Source organism: Lepisma saccharinum, chromosome 16 (assembly GCF_977018435.1).
Source record: "Lepisma saccharinum chromosome 16, izLepSacc3.1, whole genome shotgun sequence".
Lineage (NCBI taxonomy): Eukaryota > Metazoa > Arthropoda > Insecta > Zygentoma > Lepismatidae > Lepisma > Lepisma saccharinum.
Window position 1 is genome coordinate 7,877,504 of NC_139244.1, and position 26,421 is coordinate 7,903,924.

General features: G+C 40.1%; 1 protein-coding gene across 4 annotated transcripts in view; it reads right to left on the reverse strand.

Moving 5' to 3' along the window:
* MTA1-like (metastasis associated 1-like) overlaps positions 1–26,421 on the reverse strand; it is a 101,721-nt gene that overhangs the window by 56,515 nt on the left and 18,785 nt on the right. For all 4 annotated transcript variants that reach the window (XM_083137653.1, XM_083137652.1, XM_083137651.1 and 1 more), the window contains exon 3: positions 14,048–14,186. In XM_083137653.1, the coding sequence (XP_082993779.1) occupies positions 14,048–14,186 (139 nt within the window). The remainder of the gene's footprint in view (positions 1–14,047; positions 14,187–26,421) is intronic.

Genomic DNA, 26,421 nt, shown 5'->3' on the forward strand with positions numbered 1-26,421 from the left:
TGAATTTCACTCGATTTTACGGCTTCGTTCGCAGGAAATTTCACCACATCAAGCTGTTCCAGGCTTGCCACTATCTTGTTTAACAACTGACTCGCGTTGCCCGCAACGAAAGCGCTCCATGTGGTAGTAGACGCTACTCCGTTATTCTGAAAGATCGAAAGTCCCGCTTTAACTTGAACAACCCTCGTATCTAGCACTTACACTAATCTCGACGCTCGTACTGTTCTACAACGTCACAACAAATACTTGCATTTGTATATTGAGGCTAGTTTTAGAAGAAAGAAAATAAATTAGGGACTTCCTTCCAACTGTCTGCACGCAATAAGTATGTAGGAATTAGATGGCGAAAGTGATTGATTGAACTTTCTGTAATCGATTTGTTTCCGTTATCAGCATTTCCTATTCCGTCGTCGTCACGTAAAGATGAAAGCAACCGGAAATGGCACGACATATCGCCACTACCAACAAAAGCGGGTCTTAACGATAACACCCCTTCCCCCAATATTTCACAAGCGTGGATGAAAAACAAGTTGCCATCGTTACTTCTTCCTGGAAAATGTTGATGGTAAACATGCTGATAGCACCTCCATTCCACACAGTGGCGTGCGCAGGATTTTCGAGGGGACCATTTTTAGCAGTGGGCCTACATTTAGTCACCTTTCTCTGCCATTGATTTTTTTTTAGCAATGCTGGGCCAAAGGGGAGTTATGACCCTCACCAGCCCCTTTGGCTACGCCAAGGTTCCGACAGAACTGAGATGTCGGTCTCCATGGCCAAGTATAACGTGCTGCAAATTCAGGAAATGTGGATTCGAATTCCGGGGAAGAGATGCGGGTTGTTTTTGTTGTTTTGTTTTTTATTTCCCCTTCAGGTACACTCGTGGTGGAATCTTGAGTTCCGGATCACGTTTTATGTATTGATCTCGAGTTGTAGGAATCGAATACACAGTCCAGGACAATCTTAAAGAAACTTCTCACAATCTTGATGCATGTGGCACGTGACCCTAGATATTGCCAATTCTTGCAATTGACATCCACGCCTACTTCTGGTGGCTACACACCTTGTTAAGATTGTGAGGAAAATCAGGTCCGACTTTATTTAAATCTGTCCAGAACTATCCTCGGTAACAATATACCGTGCGTCCATTTCGATCTGCAGCCGAGAGATCGGGAGAAGCGTGGCGGGCGGCACTGACGAAGATGCCGACATTTGCGGCCTGTAATGCTCGCTTATTTTTACGGACATATCCAGTCATTTATATAAATATTGCAAAACGAGCACTAACCTGGGTTATAATTCATCATCTGTAATTCATCCAAGTTCTGCAATTATATACACAAAAAAATACGCTTTAGAAGTGACGATAAGAGTCACAGATAATAAAACATTTTAATCATAGTTTTGACCAGCAACGTCCTGCTTAAGTTTATATCCTTGAAAGAGTTTTGTGTCGATGGGGATCGCTTGGAGGTTTCGAATGTGCAACACTGTATCAAGATTACGCTGCCGACGAAACCATTAAAAGTCAATGGTTTTCGTGAGCTTCCTCGATGAACTCGATGAAATTGGGGCAGCGTTAGGAAGTTATCCAAACAAACCTCTACGCCGTGTTTCACAGGAGATGGGAGTGTCAAAATCATCAGCACATACAGCCACAAGCTACTAAAATTAAAACCATACTCTTATAACACAGGTTAGTGCTCGTTTTGCAATATTTATATAAATGTCTGCATATGTCCATAAAAATAAGCGGGCATTTCAGGCCGCAAATGTCGGCATCTCCGCCAGCGCCGCCCGCCACGCTTCTCCCGATCTCTCGGCTACAGATCGAAATGGACGCACGGTACTAGGGCGTTCAAGGCAAACCGTAACCTTTTGTTTCACGGAATAAATGTCTTCTGCTGCCGTTTGGCGGCGTGCATGCCTCTGACCAGTCCCTGGATATGACCGTGTCCAAATAGGCAAGCGCGCCGTTAGCTTCTGTCCCGCTTTAAAGTCGAGATGCTGCCTTGCAGTACAGTTGCAACTTTTCCCGCCAGGTTTCAGCAACAACGAAACTCGAAGGATTGTTTGAGGATCACATGTGCTGCAATTTTCCAACAAACCTTTCAAAAATGGTGGATGGTTTAGGAGAGGCAGGATTGGGGAAGCTGGGCAAAGTCGACAATATTGTGACCATGATAACGTAAATGTAAAGCTTTGAACTGCAGTTCTTATATGCAGATCTACAGACACCAGGATGACTATCAAAATGGAAGTTAGCACTTCGTTCCACGAAATTCTTAGGCATCCTGTATTGGTTTGTTCGGAGTTCTGTTTTAAGTCCACTTTTATGCACAGATAGGCTAATTGGGACGGGGATCTACAGCTTAAAGTTGGATCCGAAGCACTATATGCCTTCATCGGGCATCGAACCCGAGATCCACTGATTACAAGGCGACGACGTTACCCCTACGACATTGTAGGACCCACCCTGTGTCTAGTAATTTGAGTAGTCCGTACCAGTGGCGTATGCTGAGACCGAAGACGTGGACTACCTCACCATGACACGTGGTCCTAGGCTATGGAGGAAGGGGGATGACTTGGCTCGCCTAAATCCCCGCCCGGTATAAGTGGTTACACACATCCATTTTGCTTGTTCGTGACGTCTTCCTTCTTCTGTACTTTACTTTCTACTTTAGGCTTCAGGCTTCGCAGGTAGCCTAACTAGCCTAGAATGTAGTTACGCTCCTGGTCCGTACGTACCTGTAAACCGAAAAATAATAACTTTCCCCCGGTGTTTCTGACCATAATGCCCGTATGTTTGATAAATTAAGATCAAATATGGTATGTTATATCACTTTCTTTGTTTCCTGCATATCTACGACATTCTCGACAATATCAAACCACGTAACACAGGATACGGAAACGATTAGTTTTGCTTTCTGGAGGACGGAGATATGCGTTTCAAGGATAAATATATCGTACAACGATTTTTGTAGACAAACACGTAATAACCATAAACAAACATCATACGTCCGCAAACGTAGCATTCCTTCACATTTCACAAATATTTGATAAATACTTGGTTGCGGTTGTTCAATCGACTTAGAACCAAAGTTCAATTCAATTATAATTACAGATGCAAGAAATTTCTAGAAATAGAAAAACCGCGATATGCTCTAGTAGTATTGATCGAACAATTACTATCTGAATTTGAAGGGAAGAGATAGGGGGAATCCCCCTCCGAGGTAACTTTACAGAGAGATGAGTTGCTTTCTATTTCCGTACATGGACGGAGGCCTAGTGTATTACTGCAAATTTTATCATTGTAGTCCTAGTAGTTTCTGCGAATAATAACGCGGAGGCTGGACTGAGAAGAAGGACCCTCAAAAATGCATTTTTTTCTAGTTTTGTTGACTGGTAACTTCAACTGCATGCACACCATTACAGACAATAGCACAACAAATAAAGATCAAATTACAACGAACTTAGTACATACATTTATCAATATTACTATAAACTGTGATATAGTTGTTGGGGTATAATCTGAAGAATTCCAAATACTTTTTTGTATTCTTTGATTTGCATCGCTTTTCTGCCTGATGAATTTCATCTTCACAACTGTTTATCATCCTTGTTGGGAGAGCTTTTTACGAAGAGATGATCTATTCCATTGTCTGTGAGGAAGATTGGGTTAATTCTTATTCTTTAATGTATTTTATTGTGTAGGTCCCTTTACAATCTCGCAGTTCTAACATTTCTCAACACCGCTTGTTTCAAAGTTTTAATGGGATATTTCCCCATATACATTGAAGGATGCAAAAGGTCACACCACGTCACTACTAACAATCAAGGAGTGATTTAATTTATTTTACTTTTTACTTCGAATGAGATTAAACCGATCAAGGGACACTCGCAAAGGAACGCCAAGTCCAGGACGTTAAAATAGTACTGGAGAAATCGTCAGTCGAGCTCCAAAGGTGTACGGCCACTGAGGGAGATGAAAGACGTCACGAATCAACAGTATATATATGGATGTATGCATCGTATCTTTTCAGCCACATGATGGCTAATGGAGTAACTACGTTAACGAAGTCAAACAATGTAATCCAACGTTTACGTTAACGTAAAGGATATTCGAAACTCTATCGTGGGGATATACCTGTATGCAATCAGGTATTCTGTTCCAGGCGGACTTGCTTAGTGTAAACTTCGTTTTTATACCAATGGCTGTACCACCACAGGGGGTGAAAGGAAAACGGACAGCCCCAGTCCCCAGCAAAGATAAACTCACGTTAAATAATGCTCTTCTCGTCCAGATGTGCATTTTGATGTTTTCCGTTATTTATTGTCGCCTTTCTGTCACTTTTGGCTAATCGCGAAGCTGACGATGAATGATATGGTGCAATTGATGAAGGGTGGCACTAATAAAAGAATACCCATGCCTAGGCAGGAATTCGAACCCGGGACCCCTAGCGTCGTGTGCTAACCACTCCGCCAAAGAGTTCTGTTTGACTCCCGCTAACTACGCCTATACGGAAATAACTAATGAAATTTAAACTCAGAACGTCTCGTTTCACAGTGAGATACGCTAACCGTTACACCACGTAAGTTAAAATTCGACAAAGCCTCCCACATGGTGTAGTGGTAACATTGCCTTCTAATCAGGAAATCGTGGGTTCGACACCCGGTGGAGTCGCATAGTGGTAGGTCCAGTCCCGATTAGCCTTTCTGCGCAAAGAGTGGAATTTAAAAAACAAACTCGAAACGACCCTCTCTAATTCATGTCGCAATTGACAAACAAGCTAACGAAACTTCTTACAATAGCCATTCAACGTTGAATTCTAACTAACATTCCTTCAAAAAAAAAAAAAAGTATTTATTATCCAGTTAACGGTTCGAGTGAGGGGACAGTTTCGCGAAGCAGTCCATGGTTCGTTTTCGTAGTCAATGGGTGACAGGGGATAAGTCTATGGTCGTGTGCATATTCAATACGCTATATTGAACTCCATAAACAAGCATGAGAGGCCCTAGGACAACACCATCCTGCGTGAAGTGCACGACACTTCGCGAGCGCGTGGGAGGTACACGACCGTGCGTGCTCGTCTTACGCGGAGCCAAGCAGCGTTACTCATTAAATCGACTCCTGAGGGAGGGAGGCTAGGCCCCGTCCAGTATCCCGGTTCGAGGCTAGCCGGAATGTCAAGGAAGTTGATGAGGTAAAGAGACATCGATTCTGCAGAAAAACAATTGAAATCCGGAGTCGGTGTAATTAGCAGATAAGCCCGTAGTGGTATGACCGTGCAAAGCACGCTAACCCCCCCCCCCCCATGATCCAACGCGCGCGAGAGGGGGAAGGGGGGACTCCACTCGTATCTTGGCGTTCGCTCCCCGCGGCGTGCCCGTCCCGAAGGGTGTAGGGTGGTGTGAGGTTATCGAGGGGGGGGACGATGCGACCTCCACACTCCTGTGATGAGACTTAAGCGGTTTTTGCAATGCGGTGCCGTTTGCCGCGTTAAGAGAGAGATGGACTCGACCGGTAGCATTTACCTTCCCAAGCCGAGACGCAAAGAGTTACTGACCCGAGTTTTCGCGACCTTCGAGCCACGCACACGAACCACATTCTCCTGACTTTGATCTTGTACCCCCTGATCCATTATCCTCATACAATAATATTAGTTATACAATATGACAAGCGTTGAACAAGGTCAACACGGTAACAATAGTGGGAGGCAACGTTCCACGTGCCTGAGCAGGCTGCTAAAAGGGACGCCGAGTTGAGGTGGTCAGGCATAAACGCAACGCAAAGGTGAAAACTGCGAACGACGTAATGGTGGCTGTCTTCAGCCAACTGTTTTCATAAGGACGGAAGCCTCAATGATAGGGTTTGGAATTACAGCAAATAACAAGGGGAGCTGTGGAATAATTTCACGGAATCATGCTGAAAGAACATACAGATCGACGAAGGTCGCTGTTAGTGGTTTTTGCGGTTAGGCTGTCATAAAAATGGGACGAAGGGGGGGGGGGGGAGCAGCGTAATTTTAGGTTTAGCTGACATATTATCCTGCGGTTTCAAAGTGTTTACATTAAGTCGAACCTGACTCGAATAACGCTTCACCTAATCATTTTTTTATCATGCGATTTGGCACACACAGGAGATGTGCTGTATAGAAATTTCAAAAGGCAAATATACCACTATAGAAACGCCTAACAGAACACACACAACGTTCCTAGACTTATGTTTGAACCCGTGCCATGTGGTTGCATACATTCAGGATACAATTCCGCATATCGACTGTTCGTAGTGTGATAGCAACTGCAAAACAGAAAAAAACCAAAAAAAGCAGGCTAAAAAATATGAAGATATCAAGATGTTTCTCGTAATGATCTCTATATCTTGTGAAGTCATGTGCAAAGTCACCACATAAAAAAAAAATGATATTAAAAATGAATGTAGTTTGTTGATACTGGAATTGAATTACAAGTAAGAAATTTGCCATTCAGCCGGCATTCAATTTCCAGGTTACCTGCGGGTCGTTCACCCCTACCTTACGCTCGCTATATCGAGACGAGGAGAATCAGACAGACGTCATCAATACGAGTCTTGTCCCGATGAGATAACTGGGATTCTAAAGTATGCGGCACAATAGGCCTTTGTGAGCCTCCTTGGTCAGCGCTTCGAGTCCCCCAGCTGATTTATATTTCTAGAATGGATATTTTACGTTGCTTTTCTACCTCTTGAGATCAACCGCGACGATAAAGATAAATAGTGAAGTAGTGAAATACTGTACATGATTGAAAAATGCACATCCATGCCTTACCAGGATGAAATCCTAGGATCCCTGCCGTCGTGGCATTTACACTAACCACTCAACCACGGAGGCAGGCAAATGCGCTGTTATCTGATATTCTTGATGAACCTCCGTTGTCCTCGCGGTGTACGGTCAACATCTATTATGGAGGGAGGGGTACGAACTCTGAAACGTTCGCAAAAACAAGAAAGCTAACAATATGCCTACGAGACTCGAGATGCAGTTTGAAGTAGAATCCGAATAAACTATCATAAGTAGCAACGATAGTAACTTCGGGCTACCCGAAGACCACGAATTGGTCTCGAGTTAAGAATCCATGTAGATCCCTGCCAGCTCAAGGATGGGAACGTTAATGGCGGTGCTGCTTGCTTCCCCGCTGACGGACGGAGCTAGACGATAGCCTCCGGGTGAACGGAGTCGCTGTTCAAGAGCGAATTCCACACAGCTTGACGCTCCACATTCCCAGGACATCAACGATAACAGAAAATGAATATGGGCCGGCCAATGGCCAAATACATTTCGTAAAAAGGTTCTCGGTTTACAAAGCAAGCCTGGCGGTTGCCAACGCAGTTCTTTGCGTCCATTTTGAAAACAGTTTGAGGATTTTGAACTATTACTGCTTCGGTTTAGCAAACAGGTTTCCGGTTCACAACCGAAGTAGAAAAGTTTGAGTGGAAAATGTTCAGAAAAATCGACACAGAGAACTGTTCTGACAACGGAAAAGCTTATTTTGTAAACTGAGAACCGATCTTAACGAAATTTCACGTTCACAACAAACCATGTTTGGTTGTCTAAAACAAAGTTTTGACAGCACTGACACATATTTTCACACACACAATCACGAACTCGGAACCTTTTGGTGATACTAAAGGCGCTCGGCCACAAAATAGGCGGTGATAAAAATTGAATCGATACATATGTGTGTGTTTTCTTTCTTTGGCAGACGGTTGTTACAATCAAAAGGTAACCTTTAAGGAAATTTTATGCACAGAGAGGGTAATCGCGACTGATCCTACAGTCTAAGGTGGGATCCGAGCCACTATAGATATCCGGGTATCGAACCCGGGACCTTTGCTTACAAGGAGAAGACGTTACCATTACGCCATCGGGGCGGCCCGCTCTGTTAACGTTAGGTAGGTTAGTCTCTTGTAAGATACATTTCAAATCTTTAATTTCATCTGGGCATTGATTGAATAACATAACCAGACATCTTGCACACCTGGTACCACTGACAGGACCAATGTTGCCAGTAATAATAATAATAACCCGTGGCTCGACAGCCCGTGAAGGTCCTTGGCGTATCTCCCGACTGTCAGTCTCCCTCCCACAATCCTTTCTAGAGGTGTGGAGGTCTTCAACCGGTAATGGGATGACGTGGGGTCAGCACGTAGAACCCCCAGCCGTTATAGGAGATATCGGTGTCCAATTTCCTCACGATGGTGGGTTGCCACCGGCCCTATACACAGGCCGAAAACCCAGAGACGGAACCCATGCCGTCCCGCAGTCGGAGCCCGACCTATGGATCTCATAATTAGCCCCTTAAATCGTACTATAATGCACAAAATGCGTAAAAATTTATCGTTTTTTTTTTCATCAATTCGATAAATACCCACAGAGACCATCGATATAAACAGAAAATTATTGCAAGCTTCTTCCACAGATGTCTTCTATTCATCTCTGTGTTGCCTTCGTACAAAAACAATTTTTACACCTTGATAACTTTTTCCCCATACTGTACGCTCATGTAGAGAATACTTTTCTTGTTTAATTTTTAAACAACATCCACATCAGGGTTCGAAATCCTGGGGGGACAGGGGGGGGTTTCCCCCCACCAAAAATTTCCGAAGGGAGAGTTTTTGTTGAAACAGCAAAATATAAGCAATTAGTTTTGACTTCAAACATACTTTACTAGAGATAATATGTAAAAAAATGCACAGAAAGTAAAAGTGTGTTTGTAAGTGTTGAATGCTCTCTCTCTCTCTAGATTATTAACAGATCTACACAAATAACAATGTATGCACGATAGAAGTAAAACAAGAACGCAAGAAAAGTATAACTATGGAATTAATTGGTTTATGTTAATAGAAAGCAAAAACTAAAACAAAAACTTGCATATAACTATTTCAAATATTACGTAATTTGTTGACATCTCTTAACCCGTTACTAAAGGAATTAGTTCGCTACTCTATACATATGTAAGTAAATTAATTACTTTATATGTATTTAATAATAACGTATTTCTAAATATTTAGTAATCGATTTTAATTTAATAACATTATAAATATGTACATATAATTGTGCGTGTATAGATTAGGATTTTCCTCCACCACCAGTCTTCAGTGATTTCCCACCCTGATCCACATAGACAAAGTTAATACCCACTGCAAGGTTCGTGGTTCTATCGCTTTTAGTACAAAAGGTCAAAATCTCGGTTGCGTGACTTTTTGGACACCCTGTATATGCACGTTTGTATGTACACAAACAATGGTGCATTGGTATCCGTGCATATGACGGCATGCATTTCCAATCCATCGGATTCACGGACGGTGTCTTGCAAGCGACTGAGGTGTCTCCCTCCGTGCTTCTTACTCCTCCCTCTCCTGGCCTTGTATTCTGAGAGCCTGGACCGCAGCAATCCTCGATCGATAACCAAGCAATCCTCATTTACTAATTTCCAGCTTCAGACGACTCGGATTCATTCGGTGACATTCGGATGCTCTCGGAATTCAGTGCCACTTGTATCAAAGGAGGGAATGCAAGATCCAACCCCATCCTGGCCGACCTTCCGAGACGGATTTCCACCCAATGTCACTACTAGGTCGGATCCTGTCACGGAAAGCAAATATTCTCTCTTCTCACTACCCTAAGATAGAATTCAACACCCATGAACATGCACTAAGGATGGTATCAAGACGAAACGAGACTTTGTATTCTCGTCTCGGAAATGCCAGACTCGTTCTCGTCTCGATTTATGCACACCCGCTCGTTCTCCTTTGCATTTTGTATACTTGTTATATTAGCGTCGCCTTTGTTCTGAATTTGGCTAATCGCGACAATGATGGTGAATGGTGATTATATGAAACTGATGAGAGGGCAGCCGCCAGGACTCGAATCTGAGACCCTTGGTAGCCGAGTACTGGACTCGCGATCACGCAACCGAAGGTCTCACATTTGAGTCCGGGTGTCCTCATTATAATCATTATTCATCCTCATCGTCGCGTTTAACCAAATATATAGACATATGTAGTCACCGCGTAAACGTCCAAGGTGCATAAAGTTTTTGTTTCACGCCTCGCTTCGACGCTACGAACTCACGTGAAACATATTTTACTTACAATTGCCACTAATGGATAGATTTTCACTTCGTACGTCTGAAGATATATTCATGCATATCGGAAACAAACGATCATACAAAATCCTCAAAATCTTCAGTTCGAGGCAATAACCCATGTAACAAAATCATACATGGAAATTATGTTGAATGTTTATGTTGGTCTTGGTAATGAGGCGATTACATCAAATACAAAAAAAAACTCTTACGCACCTGACAGAGAACGTAACACGTTCTCGGCCATTTCAGAAATAGAATTTGTATTTTTATTGCGCGTCGCGTTTCTGTCTGTCTATGTTAATCGCGATGATGTGGATGGTGAACTCACCCGTGCCAACAAAAAAATAGCATGGCAGCATACATACAGTCATAGACGTCGCTAGCTTCAAATTATTGGAAGGACTCGCTAGCTTCAAATTATTGGAAGGACATTACATAGTCGCCGATTTTGATTTGAGGCGAGAGGAAACACCCCCAAAAAAAAACATGCTTGGGTGAACTTAAATTGTTATTCGCCGCAAACCCTGTGATAAAGCTATTTTCTTCTTCAATTCTTCGCACTTTTTTCCATTGATTGATTGATTTAGGTTACTTACGTCGCTTTTCTGTCACGTTTGGCTAATCGCGACGATGAGGATGAGTGACGATATGATGAAGGAACACTCACAAAAAACACCCATGACCAGTGGCGCATGAACGGGTGGGTACAAAGGCACAATGTACCCCCTAAATTTTTAAAAGAGGGTACAGTTCTCCCTGAATCCCTGATTCAAGCTGTACCCCTTGTAACCCTCTCATGCAATCTGACAGGAGCAAGGTGCTGCTATTCAAAGAAACTATTTTTAAGTAGCTGAACACAAAAAGTTATTTTGTTTACAAAAAATATCTTCCTTTCGAATTAAACACAATGTAAACCTATTTACCATACATTGTCGTACCAGTTTGTTCACATGATCTGCACTCTGCCAAAACTTTTCTTAGGGCATGAAAATTAGTATAAATGGATTATGATAAAGTTTGGTCTCAGGAAATTAATATTCAGCTTCACTGTATAGGAGGAGTGTACACAATTCAAAAGAAGTAATGGATTGAAAGTTTAGATATAAATATGCTTCAGAAGAGTGGCGCTGAGCTTCAGTTTCGAATTTTTCAATTGGAATTTTCAGAAACTATATACTTCCATTACAAAAAATTAGTTACATTTTATCGAAACTAAACGGTAAAGTTTGGAAACGAAATTTCTGTGCAATAAGTTTCAGGAATAAATTTTTACATCAGAATGAGTAAATGAGAAAGCTTGTTCTGAGCTCAATATGAACAGAAAAAAAAGTAGGAAAATTTGTTATCAAGTCCTGTAAGTATTCAAGGTTCAAAACTGAAGAAGTAAATATACTCTGCATAATTCTGACAATTTAGGGATATGGTCATTCGACGTTCTTGCACTCATTTACGGTGAAATGTCTGGAGAAATAAGTGACTGTTCTTGCATTTTAATGGAATTGCCTGATGCCAGAAAGTCGTTAGGCTTTCACGATTTTCTGCACGTATCAATAATGGACAAAATCAAATGTGACTGACGCATCACAGACACCAAGGAACGTGAAATGTTATTTTATAACTTCCATAAAACCATAATAAATAAATAACTATTTAATATCAAACGTTCACTTTTCAAGTCACTCTTAGTCAACATTTTCTTCCATATTGATCGATCTCTTTGATGCGGTTGTCACAAAGGATGTATTTGTGGATTTTTACTACGTCCGAAACATAAATTAAAGCTCTTCATATTCCGTCATTATAAGCAAAATTCATACTTTCCTCATCTTGCGCATAAATAAGGCACTGAAAATGCCATATAATTTTAACAAATAAATAATTTGCAGATATTTCTATGATTCTACAATTGGAATAATGAATGAAACGACAGACCGAAATACTTCCACATGTCATATTTAGTATTAAGCAGCTAATTTCTCCAGATTTTCCGAAAGAGCTCACCGGTTTTTTTTTAACATTACTTTGTCGGGGGATATGAAAATATTCGGACATATAAAGCGGATATCTACCTGATTATTGACAGATAAGTAATATATTTTGTTCATCGTAATTGCGAAGTTAATCAGTTAGTTACGGTTGTAAGCCTGTGCTGCTTGGTTTCATTCCGGATAACATTCTGCATTTAGAGGGTTCACAGCATCGAAATGAGGCATCAAGCAGAAAAACTTTATAAGAAAAAATATTTGCTTTAATGATCTCTATACGTTGTGAGACATAATGTATACATTGCTTGTATTTCATGACTTCAGACGAGATAAAGAGACCCCTCGCCCCTAAAGTGGTCTCCAGATCGATCCCGGAAAGAGACATATGCACAGTGGTTCCAATTCCAGTTTCAACTTAGGCCCCTCATAATTAGCCTATCTGAACATAAACTGGACCTAAAATAAACTTTGAGTCGAGACCGAGAAGAGAATGGCAACAAATATTTACAACAGGTTTTAAAAACATATCTTTAAAATATCCATAAAATTCTAAATATATAGTCTAAATAGAAAAAAATATCGAATTTTTGCATTATAAAACAGGAAATCCGTGTTTGCTGTTCTAAAATAGTACGTCCGTTGCTCTCCTATACATCAGCCCATAATATCCATGCGCGCATGTGTGTGGGGTTCGAATTTTGTAAACCTCCCAATAAAAAAAAAGCTTCTGCGCCACTGCCTATACCCAGGTCGAGATTCCAACCCGGGATCATTGGCGTCGTAGCGCGCTGCGATAACCACTCAATCACGGAGGTTCGCTTGTGCTATTTCTAATTTTTGGATGCAACTTTCACAAATTTATCCGATTTCATTTCTTCCAAGTCTGACTCATTTCAATCTTCACTGGAGTACTGGTTTGAAAGATCATGCAAAGGATGCAAAATGTTTTACGCTAGCATGTTCAATTGTTCCTTATCTGTGTCCATCTATTGCTGATCTAAGTCAACTTACATACAAAGCGAGGGCGGAGTATATAAGCTCGATGTAGAATATCTTCAAAAAGTAAGAGAAATAACAAAAGCTCAAGGAATAATTTTATGCTTTGATGATTAAGATAGCTACGAGGGTCATCCAGAAAATAGAGACCGTTTGGTTATACAAAATGTAAAACACAATATTTATTGGAAAAACAATTCTGTTACATACCTGAAGCTTCCTTCACTTCTCTACATAATCACCTCCTATATTTAAACATTTGTCGTATTTGGTGATTATGAAGAGAAGTGAAGGAAGCTTCAGGTATGTACCATTGAGTTATTGTTTTAAGTCCACTTTATGCACAGTAAGGCTAATCGGGACTGGACCTACAGTTTATAGTGGGATCCGAACCACTTGTGCCTCCACCGGGTATCGAACCCGGGACCCCTTGATTACAAGGCAATGACGCCACCACTGCGCCATAGGGGAGGCCCAGGTATGTAACAGAATTGTTTTTCCAATAAATATTGTGTTTTACATTTTGTATAACCAAACGGTCTTTATTTTCTGGATGACCCTCGTATAATTTTTCAGAATTACCAAACAAGGTGGTTAAACAGTGGCGTGCCCAGGAGAGATTGGAGGGCTAAATCCCCCCCCCCGTGCCTAATCTACATCCAAAACAGGAATGTTGGGTGCCAATTCAGATTGAGCCAGGTTATTTTTGGAACATCTCCAGCGATTCTAGGTAGTGAACCTACCAACCACGTAGAGCATGAGCGGGAGGGCTAGCGATTGGTGCAAGGTTGAGATGACGTCATCGGCTCGTTTGTTGATTGGAAGCTTCGGAACTTGTGACTCGCTTCCAACCTTCAAATGCTTTAACAGCCATAGCACTGACTACAAAAAAGTAAACTCCCCCTGGACACGCCACTGTCATAAGTTTCTTTCCTACTTACCCAATGGTGTCTGCCCAAGGCCCCACTCTTCTCCCCGATATTCACTCTGATGCTTGTCTGCTAACATAATGAGAGGGTTGGGTAGATCTCTCCGCCTGTAGAAGCACATTACTTTCGCTTCTACATTACCATTTGGCGTCTGAAAGGAAAATTAAAGAAACATATTATTTCAAATTCTTAAACCTTCAAAATGCGCATATCCATGCCGTCGCATTTAAGAATATGAGTCGTTTCACATAAGAACACATTCATTTTAATTCCTTGATTTGTTTTTACTTCGCATTTTTTCCACTTTTGGCTAATCGCGAAGATGAGGATGAGTGATGATAGGATGAAATTGGTGAAGGGGGACACAAAGAGCACCCATTACCAGGCCGGGATTCGAATCCTGGACCCCTGGCGTTGCAGCGCGATGTGCTAACCACTCCGCCACGGAGACCGGCATTCATTTCAATTCTGTTAGAATACTCGCGAATTTTACAAAAATGGATCGCTCCTCACGCTGCAGTAAAGTTGGAAACGGATTTCTAAGTCAATTATTACGTTGTTATGGGTTACTAAAATGTTATTTCTTGCGAGGAATGTATACGCTCGCTACTGAACTTAACTACTGTGAGTAATGCTTTGGCAATTCCTTTTTCCTTCCGTTTATTCTCCTAGTGTAATTACCAGTGTTGCTTCCATCCAGGTTGGTAAAATATATTGTTTTTTTTTTATAAATAAACAAATGAAATGTCTTCATGCTTTAAACATGTTTTAATTTTTTAAACGGCGTTGTATTGAACCAAGTAAGGTTTTAAACTAAAAAAGCGTTAAAAACATAATGCCAAGACGACTTGCTTTCTAAGAACAATGGTTCATAAGGAATCTGTTGATAATTCAAGGAAAGAACGTGTTTCTAGTAAACAGAGTAATTTCTTAAAATACCTACTTATTAGTGTTGTCCACGGGACGAGACGGGACAGGCTTTTAAAAATTCGAGACGAGACGAGATTGACCATGTGTCATGAGACAAACGAATATTTTCGAGACGAGACAGGGCAAAGTCTCGTCTCGTGGGCAACACTACTACTTATGTTACTTGTAGGCTGTTCGAGAAGGTGCAACTAATCCACGGTTGTTAGGACACACTCTATCCCCTTTGTAGCTGCTCTCTTCTCTTTTATATGTTACTAGCTGATTGCCCGGCGTTGCTCGGGTATTTATTTATCCCAATCTTCTATTAGACAGGAAAATAATGAATTCTAACTATAGTGTAAAATGAACTTGGAGTTGAACGGAATTGGGAGTGTCATTATTCATCTTAGCGGCCCCGAAAACTATGAGTTCCACACTAATATCGGTCGTTTTCGCAACACAAACTCATATCAGCCTGAATGTTGGACAACCCGAGAAACACTGTCGTGCGGGATTGCATAGTCACGGATGTGTTTATGCGGAATTTAATATCGGTCGTTTTCGACTATTTTTACATGTCACCCCCTTCCCAACCCACCCCTAGGAGTGCCAGGGGTGTCTTACCCCCATAGTAGTTCTTTCGAGATTGCAAGTGATACGTGTACAGAGTTTGGTTGAAATTGGTCCAGGCGTTCGAGAGTTATGCCAGAACAAACACACATATATACACACATACATGATTTTTATATATATAGAGATTGTGAATAAAGCAACAAAATACATTGACATTAACAACAATGTGTGTCAAATCCTGAGCAAAATTATTTCATCCATATAGTATTCAATTAGAGAAATGTATCAAACACTTGTAAAAAAAACATAGGCTTATTATTTAAACATCATTCATCGTCGTCTTGAAATCAAGGTGTCCTACGTTCGATTCCCAGTGAAGGCACACACTGGTTTGGATCTCACTTGAAACTGTAAGTCCAATACCAATTAGTCTGTCTACCTGTGATTAGAGTGAAAAACATTCAGACCCTTCCTCTAACGAATATTTGTGCTAAGTGAATGAAACTAAACTAAGTTTAGCGTAAGCTGTTGCTATGCCTCTCGCCTGCCGAAGCTTATCTTTCTAGCATAAACCGCGCGGCGGCGTCTCAATCTACTGTCAGTCTAAGTTGGGAGGAAACACGCTACGGCTAAGCTTCACGAGATTGCACAAATGTACGTACGTACAACACACTACCCACTACCATGAAAACGGGCAAAACGAGCTTTTTTGACAAGACATTAAAAAGTGAAGATTAAACTACAATGTGGCAACAATGTATGAGTAAGCTCTGCTTCTCTCGTTTCTATTCGCTCCTCGCAGTCTATGATTTCCTCGCAACCTATTGGCTCGGAACTTAAAGAGTATAGAAGGCTCGGAAACTGTCGGGCGACCACTAGGTAACAAATTGAACCGAATGCAGCGTACTGCTCTTCCTTAATAAACACCATCAGGATAAAATAGCACAACAACTTGTACAAGAACGACAACTCTCTATTATCACCGCACACTATTTCACGACTGACGAAGTTAACCCTAGGAGGAGAGATAAATAAGATTGTTTACGGAAAGCTAATTTAGATGGCAGTTTCCACCACTCAGTAATCTGACGTCAGAGAACTATCATTGCCAAACCTTTGTTTAATGCCCACATGTCGACTAGCCGTGGTGTGGCACGAGTCCTTTAAAAGTACAAGAAAACAATGAGCTTTCGGGCCTCCCTGATGGTGGAGTGGTAGCGTCATAGCCTTGCAATCAAGGTGGTCCCGGCTTCGATACCCGATGGAGGAGGCATACAGTGGTTCGGACCCCACTTTAAACTGTAGGTCCAGTCCCGATTAGCCTTACTGTGCATAAAGTGGACTTAAAAACCCAACTCAACCCACTGCTGGGTCCCGAGGGGGCGTTTGGTGGGTTGCAAAGTCTGGCTCGAAAATTTATTTACTGTGTCTTAAAAACCTATCACATTTAAAATATAAGATATATTGTTTTAACGATTTTTAATTCAACCCGTGTTGTATCTCTCAATTTCAGCATGGATTTAGTTACATGATGGATTAGAACAAATTAAGTCTTTCAAATCAGACATTTACTTTTCTAGAATGAAGTATTTGTAATTTGTTTAAGAAAGCGTAAAAGAGGGTTTCTTAAAGTACTCGATGTTTTCCAAAAACACGCTTATAGATTGGGTGCATTCCCTACAAGTAATCCTGCCGGCGCCCACGCTTGTGGGTCCCATGAAGTGTAATATCCTTCAAGGTGGGGCCCGGAATGAAAAAGGTTGAGAACCACTGCTTTAGAGTAAATAATATTTTCCGGTCGCCATCTGAAATACCTGACTTATCCACCCCTGCGCTGTGAATGTCGCAAATAAGAATTCAAATTCCCCTCGTAAAGAGAACGGCGAGTTCTGGCTGGCTGAGAACAAAGCTGTGTCCGGCCCACCTGTGAGTGGATGAAAGCGTTCACGTGATAGCCATGGTCTGCCAGCAGACGGAACACCGAGAGGCGAGAACTGTTTCGTGTGGCCACATTCACAGCGCGGGTCTCAATTTTCAGTTCCCGAGCTCCGCCCCGCCCTTCGACTTATGACGTCACAAAAACTGCAGTGCGTTAATGCTAAGAGCCCTAAAGCTAACGTTTTACTCTGACATGAGAACACGAAGGGCAGGGCTTGACCAAGAAAGGTGCTCGGGAACAGTGGGATCAGTTATACCCTTCCAGGTTAAGCCTTCTGACTTATACGTTTGGCGGTGCGCGTTTGTAACGATATTTTTGCCACTTTGGATATTCGCGACGATGAGAAATTGCTGAAGGAACAATCGCAAAGGAACACACATGCTCAGAAAAGGATTCGAACCATGGACCTTCGGTAACGAGTCGAGTTTATAACGCACTCGGCCACCCTGACGACACGATATAGGCATTTGCTCTCCAATTTAAATACATGGTGATTTCAACCCGAAAGTGCAATTACCGTATTAAATTATAAGTTCAATTTGATTTCAAGCTAAGCAGTGACCATGAATCAAATAATCGCTGTCTTAAAACTTGTTTACGTCACTTGCAATAATCAAAATTTTACTGCCTCATTTTTCAATTTGTACAGAACATTAATTAGGGACGTGAAGTTTTCGTTTCAACGATAACACCGAAAAGTTGAGGAAAGCAAAATAAAGTGTTTCAAATGTACTTGGGTAGATTAAGGGGGCAAGTTTTCGGTGTTTCGAAATCGCGAAATAACGCGAATTTTGCAGTTTTTCAAAATAATATAGAATTTTTCTCTTTCACGCGATAAACGCCGCGAAATATGCAATATAAATTGGGAATAACATATATTTTATTCAAAAAGAACTACCTAAAGCGCTATTAGATCTGTCATTTCTAGTCTAGCTGGTGAAAGTTCGATTCAAAAGAGATTGTCACGATTTATTTATTTCAGTTTGGCGGAGGCATGACTAACATTGTTTAACCTTGTCCTGAAAAGAAATTTTCAGGGAGAAGCATTTGTTGTGTTGCAGGGGAGAGGGTTAGGGGGCGTGTATGTTTGTGTACACAAAACGGTATTTTGAGATCGCAGAGGAATTTTTTGGCATTGTTAGGGAAATGTGATGTGTATGACTGTGTTCAAAATTTGGGTGATATCATAAACATTTCATATTTAGTGCCAGATTAGTTGAAATAGTTTTCCAAATGGAAGAAATTTGGCCATTTCCCACAAAGGTGTTATAAATTATTTTTTTTCATTATAACTAAAATTTGTCTCAATTTTCCAGAACTAAAATAATGTGAAAATGTGAAGCAGAGAAGGAATAGTAAAAATGCATGTAAAAATAACACCGATTTTAAATTAATAACACCGAATTTTGCCGAAACCGCGAAAATTAACACCGAATTGCAGTAAAAAATAACATTGAAATTTAGGGGAAAATAAAACGAACTCTTCACATCCCTATGTATAATACAGTACGTCTGTGCTTTGCATACTTGTACCAGTTTTTGAATTTGTTTTATAAGTCCACTTTATGCACAGGAAGGCCAATCGGAACTGGGTACACAGTCTGAAGTGGGATGCGAACCACTACGTACCTCGACTGGGTATCGAACCCAGGATCCCTTCATTACATGGCGACGACGTTACCACTGCGCCATATGGGAAGTCCACCAATATTTGATTATGATACATAATTCCGACATGCTTTATTAAAAAAGTGGTGCTTTGTTTTTATGTATGCATTTCCGAAGATACAAAAATATCATTTTTCGCGTCATGTGCGGAGATAATTATACTTTTGAAAACGCTATATGAAGTTCTAAAGATATGCAAGAGAAGAACAGCGAGAACAAAAGTGGGTAATTGGAATATGAGACCGATACATTGCCAAGCATATTGAAATTACACACAATAGTGAAAGTGCGAAAGGTGACCGAAGGGCTGAACTCTTAAATGCTTATTTCCACGGTAACTTCTGTCCGCGTGTCCCCCCTTGCAACGTTGCCAAACGTAAGATCAGTCTGTTCTTCCTCTCTAACAAAGTTTGCCACTACAACCGATGAAGTGAAAAGTCTATTGTCGTCTCTCCCAGCTCACCGTGCCCTAGCGCCGGACAATATCAACACCATGTTCCTGAAAAAAACAACTTGGGAATCCCTGTCTTATCCCCTCTGCATTCTTCTGAATAGATGTTTCTCGGAGGGCGTCTTTCCTCACGCTTGGAAGCACGCTAACATCACTCCCATTCACAAAAATGGCAACCAAAACCTTGCTTCTTCCTATAGGCGAATCTCGTTACTCTCTCCTCTGTCCATCATTTGTGAAAAAATCATCAAAGACAGGCTATATAAATTTTTGTTTCTCCGTACCTAAGCTCAAATCAAAATGGTTTTCTTTGTGGTAGTTCCTGTCTGTTTTTCTCTCACATGCTATGAAATGTATTTCAAACCATTCACAACTGGACGTTATATATTTTGACCTAGCCAAAGCTTTCGATACTGTCAGTCATCGTCTTTTGATTCACAAATTATGCAATAGATTCAACATTCATGGTAACTTTCTTAACTTGCTCACAGATTACCTTAGCGATCGCCAACAACGTGTAGTCCTCCCAGGAACTCTATAACTTTCTTCCCGTTCTTTCTGGAGTACCACAGGGCAGTGTTCTAGGACCCCTCTTGTTCATATTATTCGTCGATGACCTTACCGACTATCTCACAGCCGTTTCTAGTAATTACCTTCTTTTCGCACATGACTAAGATTTTCAGAGAAATCTCCACTTCCAACGATACTCATCTTCTCCAGAAGGACATAACAACGTTTCTTTCATGGTGCCTGACATGGAAACTTACATTAAATCCTGAAGAATGTATACTACTCTCACAATCTCTCTAAAAAAGAACCTGTTAAAGTCATCTTACTCCATCTTTGGCAATAACATCAGAGCAGTATCCTCTCATAAAGACCTAGGCATTGTTTTCGACCAAAAACTCACATTTGAAGAACATATTACAGGCACGACAAAAAACGCTATGCGTCTCTTAGGTTTACTGTATCGTATCACCGAAATTAGTGACATCTCAGTCCTCACCTTGTACTTCAAATCATTCATTTCCCCAATAATAGAATACTGCTCTCCCGTCTGGTCCATGGCATGTCCCACTCAGCTCTCCAGAATCGATTCTGTTCTTAACTTTTTCCTGCTATAGTTCGTTACAGGGTTCCCTCGTTACGCAATTTTTCAACACCACATCTCCTGTCCTTTCTAAACTTACAGACTCCCTATCAGCGCCGTTTACTGAACGATTTTAGGTATCTTTACAAAATTGTCAATGGCAAAATCCGCTGCAACACACTTCTTGAGGAATTCCACTTTCGAGTGCCTATGCGCACAACACGCAACACAAATCTCTTTTACACAAAAAAGCCTAGACTGGAAATTCAAAAAAGATCGCTCTTCCACAGACTTCCCACTCTATATAACGACCTCCCATCAAGTGCTGATGTATTTTCCACAGAGTACGCCTTTCTGTCCACCATCAGAACATATGTTGCTAAATAATATTTAATTGTGCTACCTTGACTTATTTATATTAATATTTGTCTTATTCTGTCATTTTTCTTTTTCTTTTTTGTTCTTTTCATTGTTACTGATTTCAGTGTACAATGGCTACGTGCTGTATCTGAAATTTTCTCAATAAATAAATAAATATGCAGATGACGTAATACTAATACCAGATACAGAGAACAAGCTACAAGAGGCGGTTACAGAATGGGCAGAAGTGCTAAAGGCTAAAAGAATGACTGTAAATGCAAATAAGAGCAAAGTGATGCAAATAGGAAGAACGGAAGAAGTAATGAAAAGAATACATATAATATGAGATGGAATAGACCTGGAGCAGACAGAAAGATCCGAGTACCTGGGAGCAATCATAAACCAGACAGGAAGAATAGAAGAGGAAGTGATGAATAGAGTAAGGAAATCTAACGATGCATACTACCAACTAAGCCAGACCATTTTTGGAAAAAGGGAAATAAACACCAAAACAAAACTACTAGTGTATAAGTCAGTAGTGGAACCAATTCTACTATACAGAAGTGAAAGCTGGCCAGTAAGAGGAAAAGAAGTAAGACAAATATCGACAGTTGAGATGAAATGCTTCCGTAGAATAGTTGGTAAGACGAGAAGAGATAGAGTACGTAATGAAAGAATCAGAAGCCAATAGAAGAAAAATGACACAAAGACAATTAAAATGTTTCGGACATGTCCTAAGAATGGACGAAGATAGAAAAGCAACACAATTTATGGAAGCTAGAACAGGGTAGGAGAACAAGCTGTAGACCTCGGAAGACATTCCAAAAAGGAATAGAAGAAATAGGACAAAAGAAAGGAAAAGGAATAAGAGAATTGAAGAGGAAGGCAAAGGAAAGGGAGAGATGGAAGGAGTGGATAGACGCTATGAGGCAATAGGGGAAAGAAGAAGAAGAAAACGTTATAGATAAGGAAAAGGGGAAGAAAAGAATAAAACAAATTCGCTACTTGAATTATTTGAAAATCATAGCATATAATGCAGCAAAATCATTACACGATACTTTAGTTTGAACCAATTGTGGCCTATCTCCCATTTTATGTCCCTGTTTGGACTAAGGATGCCTGCAAACTTGTAATTGTAAAGAACATAAACCGTATTGTAGAATCAGCTGGGGATGTTTCACGTGACATCAGTTCTTCTCTGCACTGAATCACACGCTACATGAAACGTCCCGAGCACCCTGTCACTGAGCTTCAATTTATTGATTCATAACTTCTTAAGAATTGGGTATTAAGAAACCTGTCTCTCACTCGAAGGTTTACGCAACACATTTTGATTACTAATTTAGGTGGAATCTGAGTGACACAAAACAATGACCTCCTAGGTACAATAAGCAGCAACCAAATGACGAACAATTTCCCCCTCGAACGAAACTACAGTGTGTCTCAAAAGTCACCCAACCTAATTTTGATCGTTTGTAATATGCAAGCAGAAAAGAGATTCACTGCCAGTTTATTAGATACTTAAAAAGCACTTAGTTGCAAGTTCACATCAACTCACATCATGCAGAAAATTCTATAATGTAATTAATGCCTCAATATAACGTGGCATGACAGTTTCCGGGGAGAAAAAAAGGGACAAGAAGTTTTGTGATTGATGCCATGTTAAACTGCGGCTACGCTTATGGTAATGTGAAACACTTAATAACGGGTTTAGCAACAGCAATTCTTGAGTTTTCCATGACTTTTTCTTGACCTTTTTCCCCATTTTCTAAACATTTATCGCCCCCTACTCAGGTATAGTTGAAAATTTAAAAAATAAATATTTTTATTTAATGGAAAACAACTACTGCAAGGCCAGTTAAGATGAAAACTGAGCTGTACTTAAACAAGAGAGTTAGACTTGCTTTAATTATTAAGGCATGTAAAAATTGATGCTTCAGAGTTCATCCTGGATGGGGAATGGCCACATTACTTTATTTAATATTTTTACACAACTTCACACACACAAGAATGTAATTCTTAAGAAACAAATCGAAAAATCCTTAAACACGACAAAAATTTTAATTTCTAAATATTCAATTTCATCAAATCCCAGTACAGGTACGTATATAACAATGTAATTTCACTATACTCTATTAAGTGCTTCACATTACAATTATTGGACGCAAACGATAAATTAACATGGCCCCAATCACAAATCTGCGAATTATGATCCAGTGTTAATTTATTGTTCCTTTTCTCCCACGAAAATAGTATACCGTGGACGGGGGAATAACTCTGATTGAGCCACTAGGTAAGTAGGCGAATTGTCCACCACCATTTTCATTCCCTCTGTATTACACAATGTGATGACAATGAATTGAAATAATGACGTCAATAAGCAGAGAACAATGCCTGCTTCGAACCAACATAGTTTCATTCCTTAAAACAACACAGAATGTAGAATAAGAAGTAATTAAAATAGCGGTGGACAATTTGCCGTTGACTGTACTTTCCTGTATAGAGTGAACTGGCAAACAAAAGAAATTTAAAATATCCTAATGGATCTCTTCCAGTTTTCAGATTGTAAGTAGGGCTCAGAAGTTGAGGAAAAATCATACTTTTTTTTTTCTGAGAACTGAAAACAATGCTAAACCTGATAGCAATCAGTTAGAAGCAAAAACAAATTGTTCTTATTTCGAATTTTTCGACCTTTTGGGTCATTTTTCAGGATTTTTTTTTTTTGCATTGTTATTCATTTTTTAGCTTCCTTTCTCCTCCCCTCTTGTTTCGCAAATTTTAAATGCATTTGCTAGAATAACTTGCATATCTAAATTTCCTCACATGATCTCTTTCGCAAGTTTGCCATCGGAAATACGGTCAATGCAAAAGCACTATATTATTTTAAACTGAAATGTTTGGCAATAATTAATTGTGGTAAATTTATTTTTCCTCCACAGGGTGGCCACTCTACGACCATAACAAACTTCAAAAGACAATTAAAATCACACATGTTAAACATTTTGGACTTAGAATAAATTCCCAGAAAACAATGCACAATACTTTTAGCTAACGAAACTTGCTCTCTCTATAGGTATTTGTCCGTGAATGTGTGTGTTAATATAGAAACTGTATTGCATTTATTTTTAATTTTACTCTTCAGATATCTTTTTCATTGTGTTAGTAAAAAAAATAATCTACTGTGATTAATGGTTAATCCACTTTTTTACTCCTTGTATGCAAACTGTATTACTTTAATTTTATTACCTATCTTTCTTTTGTTACTTTATTTTTCATTTTTTAATTAAAAACAATTGACCACTATTATTAATGCTTAAGTGGAAGTGAAGGCATTAATTAATGGCTTAACTTCGCCATGTAAACAGTCGTAAATAAATAAAATACATAAATAACCTGCACTAACAATTTATTTAGAATGCAGTCTTGAAGGGAAAATACCATTTTTAAATCACATCCCTGCGGAATCTCTCTCAAGCATCAATTGTTATGAGAGGCTAAAATGTAGCAAAAAATTATCATGAGGCAATAGTAATGTTTTTCAAGACTCGGAAGGGTCATTCCATCAGTTCAACCCATGTATTTTTTCTCTTCATAAAAATGGCCCATTTATATAGTGACCAAGGATAAATTCCAAATGTCTAGATATTTTCTCTAGTAGTTCCTCGGGTATTAAGGTCAAAAGTTGACCATTTTGGGGCAAAATCAGGTCATCCTGTGTATGTGTACGTAAGCACTTTATTTTACTGTAACACTAGTTATTACAAAAACAAACACCTCTTCTTCTGTAGAATTTACCAAAGATGTCATAACTCTCATCATAAATATGATATCCGATGTTTTAGAAAATATAACAGAAAAACTAACTAACATCATTGATGTATCAAAAATTTTCTTCCTCAGAAAACAGATTTTATCCCAAAAGGTAGCCTTCATAGAAAAATCAGTTTTGTACCAAATGAAAGAGTTTGTGTTTGAAGTCCACTTTATGCATATATAGGCTAATCGGGACTGGACCCCAGTTCACAGTGGGATCCAAACCACTGTGCAAGTTGCCTCCACCGGGTTTTGAACCTGGGATCCCTTCATTACAAGCCAAAACAAAAAAAAGGACCAATCTCAGTATGGGAAATCGACGAACAAAGTTGCAAAGATCCCCTACTCAACTAAGCTCTATCAATCTCTGCTCAAGATTAGGACAAACACAGAATGGTTCTCTGAAAAAAGACAAACTTCCTTCCTACGAATCCAACTGTAAAATGTGGATGTTCAAAATAGTAATTCTGTGTTCTCTTAAAACTCTCTTTCATACACATCATCCAGGAGTAATTCCGATTAAGGAGATGCTAACATCACAATTTTGGTTGCCAAAAAGGTCCAATCATTTATTTCTTTTCATCAATGTCTGTCAGGCCTGTAAGACTAAAGTAAAAAAATTACCGAACAATAGCAAAACTGAGATCACCCAAGCCAGAAATAGATTCCGGGTCTCCCACGAGACAGTCAGGAGATGGAAAGGTGCATCTACAGTATAGGAAAGACTCCATGTACATACTTTCTTCTTTGCTAGTCGTAAATTCGTAATTATTGCTGATGCTTTCACAGTCGTTGGTTGGACGTTTGGTCGCACATTCTCTCAATTCTTCTGAAACTATTAGATGGATTCCACAATCCTGTTCGGCGATTGGCTTACCTAAAACATTGACATCTGACAACGAATATGTCTTTTATAGTCTTAAGTTCGAGATTTTATGTCAACAGCATGGCATACAGTATTAGACTACAGTGCAAGTAATGGGTTAGCTGAAGGTTATGCCCACATGATCTAAGATCACCTTTACTATGGCAACATCCTCAGTTGACACAGTTACAGCTCAATATAAATATTTTATAACTGTTACTGGTGTTATGTAATACCAGATTAGGCAGAAGACTCTACACTCAGCTTCAGTATTAGCATCTTTCCTAGAACTTGGTGGACGATAGAGAATAGTTATGGAGACATTTTAGGAAGTGATAAAGTTCCTTTTCTGAAGGCTCAGAAGTTTGCGAAGGTGACCAGAGAAAGATTATGAAGATGGCGATTTAGTCTGGATACTATCTACCAAATTTGAGAGACCGGACTTTTCACTGGGAGTTGTGCACTGCAAAATAGGTTCCACTTGTCTAGATGTAGTTTAGATGTTGTATGGCACTCACAATCTCATGGATATGTCACACGTGGGACAACTCTTCCAACGAAGACACAAGCTGGAGTGACGTGATACATTCCCCAGAGGTTCAGCAACAAATTCCACCTATTTCCCAAGCAGAAGGAAGGAACAGTACCTCTATTCCGTCCAACCATGACACTACTACACCCAGGGGACTTAAAATGTTTACTTGACACAGAGGACCTC